The sequence below is a fragment of the Lactuca virosa genome, chromosome 1 (genome assembly GCF_052849685.1).
Source record: "Lactuca virosa cultivar CGN04683 chromosome 1, Lactuca_virosa_CGN04683_v6, whole genome shotgun sequence".
Taxonomy (NCBI): Eukaryota; Viridiplantae; Streptophyta; class Magnoliopsida; order Asterales; family Asteraceae; genus Lactuca; species Lactuca virosa.
Window position 1 is genome coordinate 239,194,485 of NC_136426.1, and position 14,969 is coordinate 239,209,453.

At 38.6% G+C, this 14,969-nt stretch overlaps 1 protein-coding gene across 2 annotated transcripts; it reads right to left on the minus strand.

The window, feature by feature from the left end:
* Window positions 1–237: 237 nt before the first annotated feature.
* On the minus strand, window positions 238–5,354 carry BIN2 (Protein kinase superfamily protein). Of its 2 annotated transcripts, none has more exons than XM_079084236.1 (12): window positions 5,160–5,354; window positions 4,150–4,242; window positions 3,997–4,056; window positions 3,628–3,900; window positions 3,458–3,532; window positions 3,306–3,362; window positions 2,891–3,031; window positions 2,761–2,811; window positions 2,437–2,532; window positions 2,263–2,346; window positions 1,746–1,847; window positions 238–854 (listed from the first exon to the last, which is right to left on the minus strand). In XM_079084236.1, exons 1-12 carry the CDS (start codon window positions 5,172–5,174, stop codon window positions 735–737), a joined length of 1,167 nt encoding a protein of 388 aa, XP_078940362.1. In that variant the 5' UTR covers window positions 5,175–5,354; the 3' UTR covers window positions 238–734. The 2 variants fall into 2 exon arrangements, with proteins under 2 accessions (XP_078940362.1, XP_078940367.1); XM_079084241.1 differs by lacking the exon at window positions 5,160–5,354 and adding an exon at window positions 4,888–5,113.
* Window positions 5,355–14,969: the final 9,615 nt, after the last annotated feature.

Sequence of the window (14,969 nt, forward strand, 5' to 3'; positions counted from 1 at the left end):
TAGCTAATTTCGAAAAAAAAATAAAAAATAATAAAAACTATTTTTAAGTTATTTCGCTAATTTTGCAACGGACTTACATTTCACAAAACTTATATATTTTATTTTCTATCCATAATACATTTTCTTACCCATATAGCAACAAACCTATATATTGCTTTAACGTGAAACTTGCTAGCTTCAAATAGCATATGATTGAGGAAATAAAATTACATCACAATTAGGGGGGAAATTGGTAAATAAATAAAAAAGTGAAGTACATTGCTATTATCTATAGTAACATTTAAGACCATAATAAACTAGCATTGCAAATCCGAACAAGAATTACAAAACACTCTATCATTTATACAACCAAGTTATAAACATAACATCTACCAAATTACACATGTAAAGCGAAGGAAAGAAGAAAACACAAGTCATACTTACTTAAAAGCTACACAACATCTCATCATCACATCCCTGAATTCTTTTCAAGTATAAAAAACCCTTCAACAGCCACCCAAAAACTTCACTCTTCCTTGTATTTTCGGGTCTTTCCTTTCCTTGTACACTTGCATTTACGGTCGAGCCTTTCATACTATATTAAAAAAAATTACACAAGCGGTCCTCCTTTCTTTTGTCCTGGCAAACTTTAAGTTTGTGAAAGAAGATATGATGCGGTTTCATGTGAAGCCAACCCTCTTTGTGAATTTTGGTTAAAATTCCACAATCCACAACAGATCTCCTTTATATGTATATTATGTTCTGACACCAACACCGACACCGACAGTGACAGGTGGTAAAATTTGTAGACCGATTTGCCTCTTGACATGATCAGGAATTAGCCTGTTCACTAACTCGGGAGATGCTGCAGATAGCTGGATCATAAATAAATATACAATTTAGTAATAGTTACAACCAAAACCCTAAAGTAATCTTCACCTCCATCTTGATTTTTGGGTTTTATTTGGAATTAACATGAAAATGTTAACGTAGTCCAAGCCATGGACCAAAGATGCAACATAACTACACTTTATGTGCAACAAATCAAACATTCAGATGAAAACCATAACCCAAGGGATGAAAGTGGTAATTTACTACTCTGATATAACTGATGGAAAATATAAAAGTGGAAGGAAGCAAAAGGGTCATTTAACGAACAAAATTGTAATTTACTTTTTTATAGACAAATTTAAAGTGGAGGGTCATCAACTTAAGTTTGGGGTAAAGTGAAACACTTTATCCAAAAGTTGGTCTTCTGAAGAGGGAAAGTTGCAATTAATTAAGGAAGTGCAGTCAGTGCACCATTAATATTTTAGTAATCTTGATTCATAATTCATCATCACATGAAAAGCATCATGGCATTTCAGGAAATTTAACACCGTCCATATGTTAATTTAAAGGGCTACATGCAAGAAATAGCAACGACTTTCATTTAATTGTTTATTTCTTTCTATTACAATGTTGTATTTTTAATTTTGTATTTATTAAGGTATTTTACTTACCCAATTCTAGCAGTGAAAATTGCTTTGTATTGGATGAAGATGAAAGATATAATTGGGTAGATTTTTCAAAGTACAATAATGTTGTAGTAATGTAATAGAAACAAAATAAACAAATAAATGAAGCCTACATTGTTGTTTCTTGCATCTAACCCCTACCATAACAGAACACATTAAGATGAAGGCTCGTAGGGCTATTTTCAATGATGAATATGAGAAGGGCATTGCAGAAAAATATATAAAGAATGATTTAAATATGTAGTGTACCTCTTGTTTGAAGTTGAATAGAGGTGGTAATTGTCGACCATTTGGTAGTCGAGCATTAGGTTGCCGAATCTCATCAAAGAAAGGATGCGCTATTGCTTCAAGCTGTGTTGTGTCATAAGTCATAAGATACGTGGTAAGAAAAAGGAGCACCAAAATGTATCATAAGTGCAACAACTAGCAACCTGCTTTTATTTATAGCATCCCACTTTCATCTTTTCCTATGACATACAGTTTACAGCATTCTACTTTGAACAATCTACCCAACCCAACCCAACTATAGCAATATCGGCCTTACTCTTACAAACACAGCAATAATTAGGTAGATTTTTCAAACTAGAATGCCCTAATCAAAAATCCACAATGGAAGCTTTCTCTTTCTTACTAGTAGGACATTATTATACTTTGAAATCATAGCACTGAAAACTGCTTTTTATATGGATAAATGGATAGATTTTCCAATGTTGTAATAGTAGGAAGAAATGAGTTTTTGAAAGTTGAGAGTAAAACTCAAACTCACAGCATTGCAACGAAGACTTGGAGAGTACTGAAGGAGCCTTGAAGCAAGATCAATGGCTTCTGGAGGCATCCGCTTATGAAATACCTGAAAAACAACACAAATGACCGATTAGATATTAAAAGTTTTTACCAAAAAATGTCAGTATTTTAATTTTAATTATCATTCATACGCTACCTTGTGCCAAGGGTGTGCCTTTACTTGAGGAAACCTAAAATCAGTGTAGTTGGGATTCATACATCGAAGTTCTTCTCGAGTTGGCGTGCCCAGAACCTGATATTTCAATACTTTAATTTCTAACAAACCATAAACATATATATGTGATAGTAAAAATAAAATGCTACAAATAGCAACGTCCTTTTGTTTACAGCTTTGTACTTTGAATGTCATCCAAGACCAAAACAAAGCTATACTAATACAGTACATGTATGTCTTGATTTATTAATATGTTGTAGCAGAGCATAGAATAAATAAATCAAAGTATGTTGCTACAAAACATACCTTAATAATCTCCACAAGCTGATCCACTGCATTTTCTCCAGGAAATAGTGGCTACAAGAACCAAAAAAAAAAATCAATGAAACTTTTAAACAACAATTTCAACTGCTTCGCTAAGCTAAGCTAAGCTAACCTGCCCCAAAAGAAGCTCAGCAAGAATGCAACCAGCCGACCATATATCAATCGAAGTCGTATACTCAGTAGCACCAAATATAAGTTCTGGGGCCCGATAAAAACGAGAACAAATATATGATATATTTGCTTCTCCCCTCACCTGACACCAAAAATATCTACTTAATACATGAATTACACAAAGGTTGCAAATAAATAACTCAATCATATATTATATTTTAAAACTTCAATATTTTACCAAACTTACAAACTACAAAAAACACTGCTACATATTTTATCAGCTCAATATGGGTGTTCTTTTTCGTTAAATGTATTGTCATCCTCAATTTCACAAAGATATTTTAAACACCATTTAATTTAATTTATCTGCACAAGAACAACATTTAATCCCCAACAACTGTGGGCTAACAACATACTAGCATTTTTGCACTTCCAAAGTCGCAGATCTTGACTTGGTGAGTAAGAGGATCAACCTATTATTGAAAAAAAGAAGTAAAACAAATGAGAACTAAAATGAAAGACCCAAAAAGTAAGAATATAACACACACACACACACACACACACACACCAGAACATTCTGAGGCTTCAAGTCCCTGTGGCATGCTCCAGCAACCATATGCATGTATGCTAGCCCCCTAAATATCTGAAATGCCACTCACAATCACATGTTGGTTAATTTTTTATAATAAACCAAAAGTATAAAAAAATCCATTTGGATTTTGGATGAAACTAACTAACTTGATATGTGTATAGTTTGACATAAATGAGAGGCATCCTTTGACGAGCATCACTGTGATGCTTTAAAACCCGAAAAATCGTCTCTGGGACATATTCCATGACCAGATTGAGAAAAAGCTCATCTTTGCTTGTAGTTGAATAGAAACAATGCTTCAAAGAAACCACATTTGGATGGTCCATTGTTCTCATCAACTGCAACTCACGATTCTTGTATCTTTTGTCTTGTAAAACCTTTTTTATAGCCACAGTTTCCCCCGTTTCTAGACATTTTGCCTGCAGTTGCAGTTGCAGTGAAAAAGATGGCATGTAATTAATTGACTATTATTATTATTATTATTGTTATTATTTTCAGTGATATGAATTACATACCTGGAAAACAATTCCAAATGATCCAGCCCCTACCACACGCTCTGCCATGTAACTCACAGTCTGAATCACACAACACGTAAAAATAAAATAAATGGCAGTGAAAAGTTTATTAACAAAACAAAAACAATTATTTTCTCCAAACCTGGCATATACCTGTTTTGGTTCTCCATTCTTGCCTCCGATTGTGGTGGATATGATGTGACCAGTTTCAGCTCCATTTCCATCAACAACCTGTGCCGACATTTCCTGCACCATTTAATTAATTTATCAATCAAAATATAAAAATATGCAATTTTATCTTTTTGTTTTTACCATTATAACTGTATCACATATTTAAATGATATGGATATGGAATGGAACCATATTTATCCACCAAAGCAAAACAAAACCATATCAATAACATATTCTTACAAATGTCTGTTGGACAACTGTTTGTTGTATGAAAATAATGTCACAACAACATGGACCTTGACTTGCTGTCTATAGAATATAGATGACTGTTGTGGTATTATTTTCACACAATAAATAAACTTTAAAGCATTTAACATTATGTAACTCAAATATACTATCAATTTAACTGATAAACACAGTAATTTCGATAGTTTCAGAAACAGACCCAATGTCCTTCAGACCGAGTCAAACTAGGAAGTCTTACACAAAACTAATGATTTTAAATAACGTAGAAAGAAAGCACAATATCAGATCAGCTTAACGAAAATCATAAAATGTAACCAGACTATTAGAGGCATAATCAAAGATGTAGTTGAAACTCATGCGATAAACTTCAAAAATCATAAAAGGCCGATAGATTAAATCCGAATAATACCGCATTCGTCTAACAAAATTCAACTAGATCAACACAAAACAAATATAAATCGCAGTATCAGAGACCTTCAAACCCTAGTCCACTTGATGTTAGCTGCTGCAAAAGTTTTGCATCTATATTAACAAAAGTACCCCCAATATTGCCCTAATTTAACATGATAAACTCCAAATTTCCAGAATAAGTAACCTGGTTCTTTATACTAGTAAACAAGAGGGTTTTCTTTCTTCATATCCTTAAATTTTCTCAAAATCGGAGTAACAAGGAGAATCATAACTTTAGAACAGATCGTAGCAAAAATACAACAATTTCCGGCAAAAACACAGAAAGATGTTGATACCTTATCATCAGCCATTTCTCTGTTCAGACGATCGATATGGTAAAGAAATATTTTCCTTTTTTTAATTATCTAGCTCATAATTGGTATGAAGAGGGAGAGAGAAAGAGAGAGGCCCCATTAGACAAACAGCTCCATGTGATTACAGCTCGTTTCTCATTTGCTGTGTCTTGAGGTGATGAGAGAGAAAGAGAGTGACGAAGAATATTTCTAGGTCCCCTCGTTAGGTTTTATTACACCTTCAAATTACTAAAATACCCTTTTATTTTATATATGATTTATTATTAAAAGACTATTAACCAAATATTTTGCTCTTAATCGCAATACAGTTATTAAGTTTAAGTTTATACAGAATTTTGATTTTAACATTGTTTTATTTTTTCTATAATAAAGACAGATTTTAAAAAAGAATTAATTAAGGCATTAAGGGCATCTACAATGCATTGAACTCCATAAAATTCAATGGATTGTCACATCATTTTTCTACAATCCATACAACTCTATCATTTTTTCCTACAATGCATTAAATCCTATAAAGTTCAATAAAATGTTACAAAATGTAATTTATAAGAAATATTTAAGAAATAAAAAATTTCATTTTCCCCATTGAAAAATTCAATGGTCATTGAACTTCAAATTCATTGAATATCAAGGTGGCAACTCACAATGGTAGAGTTTTATCCATTGAATGACAAATAGACTTGACACCTCATTCAACTATCTAATTGAACTCACCATTGTGGATGCTCTAAGTTTAAAAAAGAGAGTAATATCAACGCTACATTTTCCAATTTGTTGTGATGTTGACCATTTGACTAATCCATCCAATTGTCAACTGACGTGGTATTGTGACGTGTCGGTCTTTGATGATGTGGCACTTACATGGAATGGCATTTTTGGTGACATCACTTTCTAGATATCAAAATTGAAAAATAAAATAAAATTTAGTGACTTAACTGAAAAAGAAACACAGTGTCAAAATTGAACTTTTCTGAAAACGTAGTGTCTTTTGTGTAACTTTTCCTTGTGCATGTGTCAAAATGCACGTTTAGTATCTATTTTCAAAAATTGACTTGGACCGTCCATGAGTTTGTTTTTTTTCTTGCACACTTCATCTCTGAAAGACGATTTTGTTGCGAACTTAGTATGTGCCAAAATTTAAATGACCATAATACCCTTGTGTTTTGTATTTTTCAATTAATTTAATGTCTATATTATGATTTTCAATAAAAATAATAATAAATGCCCCCTCCCCTTCACTTTCCCCAATCTATCCACTCTGTTACCGATTAGAGATAAAAACACAAACACACATACGTATACCGTCACAGACGACCCTCCGACGAACTTTCCCTACCCCTTTCATTGTGATAGGTTAACGACGATCGGAAAAGAAAGCCTCAGAATGTAGAAGGTGTGGGTGTGTTTGTCAATAGGGGGTCCGATAGTTGTCGGAGTGCAGATCCGTCTCCGACCTCCTTCACCTCCATTTGAGATGTCGCAAGAAAGACGAAGAATGACAATGAAACTACCACCCTTTCTATTTCCAAACTATTGTCCTGAAACCACCACCATTTTGATTTCTGGATCTATAATGGGAGGATGAAGTTCATATGTGGTGGAGCTGAGAAAGAGGACTAGGGATTCATCTTCAAAGGTTGGTGTTGCAGGTGTGCCGAAAAATCTAGGTGGTCCGTCGTCGCACTGTAACGAAGTAAATTTTCAAATCAAAATTTTCATTTTTAAAACAACATAAAACTCATATATTATATTTCATAAAAACCACAAGTGTCTCAATGTCAACATAAATCCACAAATGAAAGTCAAATCCCAGAATCCTCAACATAGTCTCGAACAGGTGTGTACAATCATGTCGGCGCCTTCCTGCGGTCCTGAGAAGTACCTGAAACGCATATCACACCACACGGTAAGCACAAAGCTTAGTGAGTTCCCCAAAATACCACATACACAAATAATAAGCCTCTCATGGCTATAACTCGGCATGGACCCTCCAGTCTCATGCGTCTCGGTGTGGACCCTCTGGTCATGTGTCTCAGTGAGGACCCTCCGGTCTCACAACTCGGTTTGGACCCTTCGGTCCTGTCTCAGTGGAAACCCTCCAGCCCCACAACTCGGGTTGGACCCTCCGGTCCTGTCTCAGTGGAAACCCTCCGGTCCCACAACTCGGGTTGGACCATCCGGTCCTGTCTCAGTAAAACACAGAATATAGCATATATATCACACAGACAAAATGCATAATATCACATAACTCAAATAAGCACATAAGACCCTTCGGTCACACATAGATATCACTCATGGTAAGTATAGTGAGAAAACTCACCTCGTAAGAAATCGGATAACCTCGAACTCGAATCACCGGTCTAGCCTCCGCCTAACACATACAATAATTATCCCTAATTAATAGCGGCTCTCAAAGAAGCTACACTAACCCTTCTACAAGCTCACAGAAGGGTAAAAGACCTTTTACCCCTCCATGACCTTAATAGTCCACAAATTGACCAAACCCTAAAAGCCAACTAAAAGTTAACGGCAGCGCGTACGCCACGCGTACCAGACTCCTACACTGGGCGTACTCCAACGCCATGCATGCATCGGGGATTCCCGACCCTACGGTGCGCGTACTGGGATTACACTCAACGTACGTCCCATTTTTTCTCTTCCTACTCATTTGGTCTTAATCCGTTAAGACCTTAGCTCATATCATAGATCTGGACTCCCTGAGGACTCTTACTCCATAAAGTCTGTGACTTTAAGCCTTTGCATGGCTGATAAAGTCACAAACACCCAAAACTCTCATTCTCTTATCTCAAAATGCTCATATCTCATGCATGGGTTGATTCACACGTCCAAGTCTTGATTTTTATGACACTATATCACTAAAGACACTCAAAGGAGCTGATCATAGTCTCTGGAGCTTAATATCTCATAAAGCATCCAACTTTGGGACCAAAACCCTAAAATGGTCTAACATGATGCACAAAACAAATGAGTGAGAGAGCTTTGAGCTTTATATCTCCAAATGAAGCTCCCAACACAGATATGCTCCGATCTAAAGCCTGGAATCCCACTCCTTCTTCTTCAAGGCTCCTTCTGGTCTTGGGATGTTACAATTCTCCCCCACTAGAATCAGACTTCGCCCTCGAAGTCAGGCTCCGAAAATAACTTTGGATACTGCTCGTGCATCTTGGACTCTGGCTCCCAAGTGCACTCGGACCCCTTCCGATGTTGCCACTGGACCTGAACCAAGGGCACCTCCTTATTCCTCAGAACCTTCACTTTCCGATCCAAAATCGTAATCGGCCTCTCAATATAATTCAGGCTCGCATCCACCTGAATGTCCTCTATGGCACCACTATCGTCTCATCGGCTACACACTTCCTCAACCGAGACACGTGGAAGGTGTTATGAATCTGGCTCAACTCTACAGGTAGCTCCAACCGGTAAGCTACCTTACCCACTCTGGCGGTCACTCTAAAAAGGATCGATGTATCTAGGGCCCAGCTTGCCCCGTTTCCTGAATCGGATTACCCCTTCCATGGGGATACCTTTAGGAGGACAAAATCTCCAACCTGGAACTCTAGCTCGGATCGTCGCCGGTCTGCATAACTCTTCTGGCGACTCTGGGCTGTCAGCAACCTCTGTCTGACCTGCTGAATCTGCTCGGTCGTCTTCAGCACTATCTCAGTGCCACCCATCACTCGCTGCCCTATCTCTCCCCAACAGATGGGATTCCGACACCTCCTCCCGTATAGAAGCTCAAAGGGAGGCATGCCAATGCTGGAATGGTGGTTGTTGTTGTATGAAAACTCAGCCAAAGGCAAATGGTGTCCCAACTTCATCCGAAGTTCATAACATATGCACGCGACATGTCCTCAAGCGTCTGAATCGTCCGCTCACTCTGCTTGTCTGTCTGTGGGTGGTAAGTTGTACTGAAGTGCAGTCGGGTACCCAACTCCTCGTGGAACTTCTTCCAGAACCTGGAAGTAAAACACACGTCCCGATCTGACACTATCGATGTAGGCACCCTATGTCGTGCCACCACCTCTTGAACGTAGATCTCGGCCAATTTCTCTGCAGAAGAGCTCTCACTGATAGCAAGGAAGTGAGCACTCTTCGTCAACCGGTCTACAATCACCCATATCGCGTTGACCCCACGCGCGGTCCTCGGTAGCTTGGTGATAAAATCCATCGAAATCTGTTCCCACTTCCACTGGGGAATCTCTAGAGGTTATAACGGGCCATGTGGACACTAGTGCTCTGCCTTAAACCGGCGACAGGTCAAGCACCTCTCAACTACCCATGCCACGTCCCTCTTCATACAGGGCCACCAGTAATCTCTCTTCAGGTCCAAATACATCTTAGTGGCCCCTGAATGGATCGAGAATCTCGATCTATGTGCCTCCTCCATCAGTACACGACGAACTCCACCTGTTATAGGGCACCCAAATCCGCCCACGGAAAGTCATAAGCCCACGAATGTCTTTCTCAAACTCGGAAACTTGTCCGATCATACGCTCTCTCTTGCGGTTCTCCGGTCTCACAGCCTCCACCTGAGCCTCTCGGGTGGTATCTAAGACTGGAGTCATCACCGTCATCCTCATACACACATCCCGGACCGGAGCGCTCTCGGCTCTGCGACTCAAGGCATCGACTACCACATTAGCCTTGCCTGGGTGATATAAGATCTCGCAGTCGTAGTCCTTCACTACATCCAACCATCTCCTCTGTCTCATATTCAGGTTGGGCTGATCCATCAGGTACATCAGACTCTTATGTGTGACAACCCGAAATTTATTCCGTCACTGTAACCCTTTCCGTTAATAAAATTTATTTTATTATTAAAATTGTCCATTAACTTTTAAGTTAAATAATTCATCTAGGGTTATTGTCATAATTTCCCCATGTATAGGAAATCAATAAAATCACAAATAATACCCTCGATAATCCTTTGGAAAAATTTCTAGTTTACGACTAAGTCGGGTTACGGTCATTTAATCGGGAAAATCTTAAACTTTGTTTAATGTCGGGATTGGGTGTGTCCCCACCTGGCCACTAACTCAAGGCCTATATAAAGGTTGAGTGGCCAACATTTGAGTCTTTTCCCACCTTAGAACTTTCTCTCTCTACACTCTCTCTCTAAAAATCGGATTTTTGCTCAAGAATCACTCATTCAAGCTCCAAAATTGTAAGTAATCCTTCCTAACTTGTTGTTTAACTTAACATGCATGCAAATCTATGGGTTAAACTCTCAAAAACTCCAAAAACTTGTGTTTACGGTTTGGGAACACCTCCCAAAACCGTAAACTCCCAAAAGGGGGTTTTGAAGCCCCAAAACCCTTCCAAATCTCTTCTAGTGTTTAGCTATGGCTTAGAAACTTGCATGCATGAACTTAGAGCCCCAAGATCATGACTTTTTGGGGGTAAACATGAGTTTACGGTCCATGAACATTCATTAACCGTAAACACCCCAAAATGGGGTTTTGATGCCCCAAACCCTCTCCAATGCTTGGCTAATGACCTAGAAACTTGCTGGAATGATCTTAGAACCCTAAAACATGGATTGAATGGTGCAAACATGAGTTTACGGTTTGGGAAGGTCTCCCAAAACCATAAACACCTCCAAAGGGTGTTTAAGTGCCCTTAACACCTTGTATGGCTTACATTTGGGTCTAGAACCTTGCATGCACGACCTACAACCACCAAAACACATGAAAAATGGACACACATGAGTTTACGGTCGTAAACCCATGTGTTTATGACCGTAAACTCCCCTGGGAGTGGTCCAAGGACCGTAAACTCCAAGAAGTGTCCATTTCTAGCCCCAATCACTTCCTAAGCCATGGATTCGAGCCTAGCATAATTCCTTGAGTAGTTTAAGACCTTTGAACACCCAATGGCACCATTACCATGAGTTTACGGCCGTAAACTCATGGGGACAATGGTCCAGAAACCGTAAACACACTTAAGTGTAACCAATTGAAGTGTAAACTCCATAGTGAGGCCATACACTCCTTAGATGCAACCTTTAGCACTCCTTGCACTTGAAACAAAGTGTCTTCATGCATTAGAGTGTCTTTACTTACCTAATTAGTGATTAAATAACTAATTAGATACATTTATGTATCACTACATGTTACATAGGATCCGTGTGTGTGTTCAAGTCCTCACTTGACACCTAGCATCCTACCCGACACTTCCATCCACTTCACTCATTGCAGGTGAGTTCATACCCCTTAATTAACCTTTTAAATGTTTTTAAATGCTTTTATGGGGGGGAATACAAGTTGAATCAATCAAGTTATAGTATCAATCACAGGTGATTTATAACTTGCAACCAAAAGGATTTTTATACTTCTAACTGCTTTACTAACAAAACTGCTTTAAGTGTTTATCAAACCCATTTTCAGGATAAATTGTTATAAAAATAATTCTAAACTCTTTTAACTCCTTCTGTTCCCAAACCACATCTACACCAATATATTTTTATAAGTAAGACTTGAAGGACTTAGGACTGATAGCTCACCTTACTTCCTGTTCTTGTTTGATTGTGGACTTAGGGTATATTGTTATCTGTCCGACTGTCGTTGAATTCTTAGTTATATATTATATATATTCGTGTTGAATATTAAAGTCTTCACTTCAGTTCAATACCTTTGTGTATCAAAGGCATGCAACCAACCTTACTATTTAACTATACTAGGTATAGTTAAGGATTACTACTCGTGTATACTATTACAATGGTACCTACCAAAGTCCGAACAGTTATGAGTCAATACATGTTAAACACTATAAAAAGAGAATACTATATACTATACAAGAGAACACTCTATACACTATACCAGAAAGTACATTATACATTATACAAAGAGAACATACTACCACAGAATGTGACATACTATCTCTCAATACGACACTTCACTGTGCTATCACCGTGTAACCAGAGTCTCCTAGAGGGAGAGCGGGCATTATGTGTATAGATCTATACGGGACAGACACTCCCACATCCCGACTGCTAGCTACAGTCCGAGCCGACTAGGCCCAGGGGTGACAAAATGTCACATTTCTACAGATGACTCGGAGGGTCATCAGGGATTCGATCGTTAATCAGAATGGTTACATACAAGTTCACATTTCGACCTTTAATTAATACATTAAGAATTAAAGGCCAAACAGACTCCCTGAGGTGTATTGTACATTTAATACTACCTGGAGTCTGCATTTTCATTTCATTAGCTGGCAGTGATACTGCTGGGGTAAAACACTATTTTCCCAATTACTTTACATGAATGAAGTCTAAAACTATATTTTCCTACTAATAGTTTCTCTGGGAAAACTTTTACATTTTCAAAGGATCAAACACACATACAATCGGGTCTTGATAGAAGACCACTTTTACTGGAAAACATAGGGTTTTCCTAGGGAGCATACTATTTTCCAACATTGAGATCAATTATTATACTACATGGTTGTAATCATTTTTATACAAGCAATGACACTAAATACTCATGAACTCACCAGCTTTATGCTGATAAACTCTTTCAAAATAACTTGTATTCTTAGGTCATCAGTAGACAGGTACAGATGCAGCTTTTGAGAAGATGGAGCGCATACAAGACTCCTCTTTATTTTGATTATACTGTTGGTGTCTAACAAACTATACAGGACACGCTTGTATTACAATTATTATATTAATGCAATGGATGTTGTTGCTTGTCTTTACTATTATGCATTGTTATGATACTGTACATGACGTCCTCCACCCCAGAACGTATTCCGCCGTTCTCGGTTTTGGGGTGTGACAGATTGGTATCAGAGCATTGTTTATAGTGAATCAAGTATATCAACCCATAAAAGATATACGAACTATAAACACATCGGGATTAAAACACTCTGACCAAGAATATATACTATTAAATAAGAAAATATTTAACTAAGTATATATATGTACAATCCATTCATACAAGGGGTCAGTATCATACTAGAACAGAACAAAAGTATTAAGATTGTTGAACAGCACAATTGGGCTTAGAGACATATGGTCAATTCTGGGTGGATGTAGCCTGATCAACTACATTTTCCTAGGAGTGACTAGCATGTGCCTAAGAATGGTTGTGGTGTTGCAGCAAGACTAAAAACTTACCAATGCTACTACAAGAACATCTAAATAAGAATACTATAGGAGTATTCTGCATTTCTTGTAATTTATATATGTGAGAACTAAAAAGGTCGTTACTAGTAGGGCAATAGTTGCTAAGTGGATACACTACAGTTACATGTGACTAAGACGGTATAGACTTAGAATCTGTGATCTTTGCTTTACTTCCTGTTCCTTGTTTGGTTGTGGATTTAGAGTTAGGGTCACTTATTCGAAGGTCTATCCTGTCTCGATTACATGTAATTGGTATGCATTATGCAAGTATTGGGTCGACTAATAACGATCATCTTATAAGTATCTTAGGATTAGTACGTCTACTAACTATCTTCCCTCCATTCTCGCATAGATATAATGGCTAGTTCAAGGGTAACCCAGAGAGGGGTGCCCGCCGCCAGCAGAAGATTATCTACTCATCCTCTCTCTTTCTAAGAAGAATAGCCTTCCCCTTCAATACCTCCGTCTCACCTGTCTGTAAAACATTCCCGACTTTGAAAGTACTATAACTAGCCCTCTAAACTGTCAACATTCTCCTTATGGCTTGATGTAAGACCAATTGTTAAGTCGTGTTCCCTGAACTCATTTTACATCAGTAATACCAGTAATATTGGCAGTTGTCTAATCTATTGGGAAGTTCATGCTCTTGTGTTTTCTTACTCTATTGATATACATCTATCTAATTGTTGGACGATAGCGATTTAATCCATGAAACACTCTCATCATACTTACAATTGATTCTCACTGTTGTCATCATCTTTTAAAATTTTTCAGTAAAAGATGCCTCCTCGCAAGCGTCCGACCAGACGCACGCCTGTGGATCAAACACCACCACCACCTCCCCCACCGCGGTTCGACCTGGTGATGTTTCAAGCAGCTGTGACTGCAGCTGTGACCGCCGTGCTGGCGCAAGTCAACTCTGGTGGTGTTAGTGGAACGGGAACTGGCACAAACTCCAGCCATGGTGAAATCCACCCACATGCACGAGAGTGCACCTATAAGGATTTCATCAGCTGCAAACCTACTTACTTCAATGGAATCGGAGGGATCCTTGCACTGTCCCAATGGATTGAGAGAACCGAAGCGATCTTCGAAATGTGCTCATGCCCCGATGGAAGCAAGATAAAATTTGCTGCTTGCACCTTTACCCAAAGGGCCTTGACGTGGTGGAATGGCCATGTCAAATCACTCTCCCTGGTCACAGCCAACGCCATGGGCTGGGACACACTGAAGGACCTCATGACGAGGGAGTACTGCCCGAGGGGCGAAATTCAGAAACTTGAGGAGGAACTCTGGAACCTCAAAATGCAGGGTTCCGACATCGTAGCCTATACGGCCAGGTTCTGCGACTTGGTGGCTCTGTGCCCAAACATGGTGCCCACCGAAAGCAAGAAAATCGAACGATACATCTGGGGATTAGTACCCCCATATCGAGGGAATGTTCTAGCATCACAACCTGCGACCTTTGACAGTGCCAAGGAATTGGCCCAGAGGTTGATTGATCATGAAGTTCCCTCCACTCCATCAGCTACTACAACCACCACTTCTGCCCCAACCCACACCTCCAACAACAAAAGAAAGTGGTGGGATCGAAAGAAAGGAAAATCAACCAAATCCTCTTCCAATGACCAACAAACAGTGGC

Excerpts from the sequence above, each read along its gene's own strand:
- BIN2 (XM_079084236.1), bottom strand. Across the intron at positions 3,032-3,305 it reads TTGGAAGTGCAAAAATGCTA|GTGAGGGGAGAAGCAAATAT; the intron begins GTATGTTGTTAG and ends TTTTGGTGTCAG. Across the intron at positions 2,533-2,760 it reads AGCTTGTGGAGATTATTAAG|GTTCTGGGCACGCCAACTCG; the intron begins GTATGTTTTGTA and ends TTGAAATATCAG.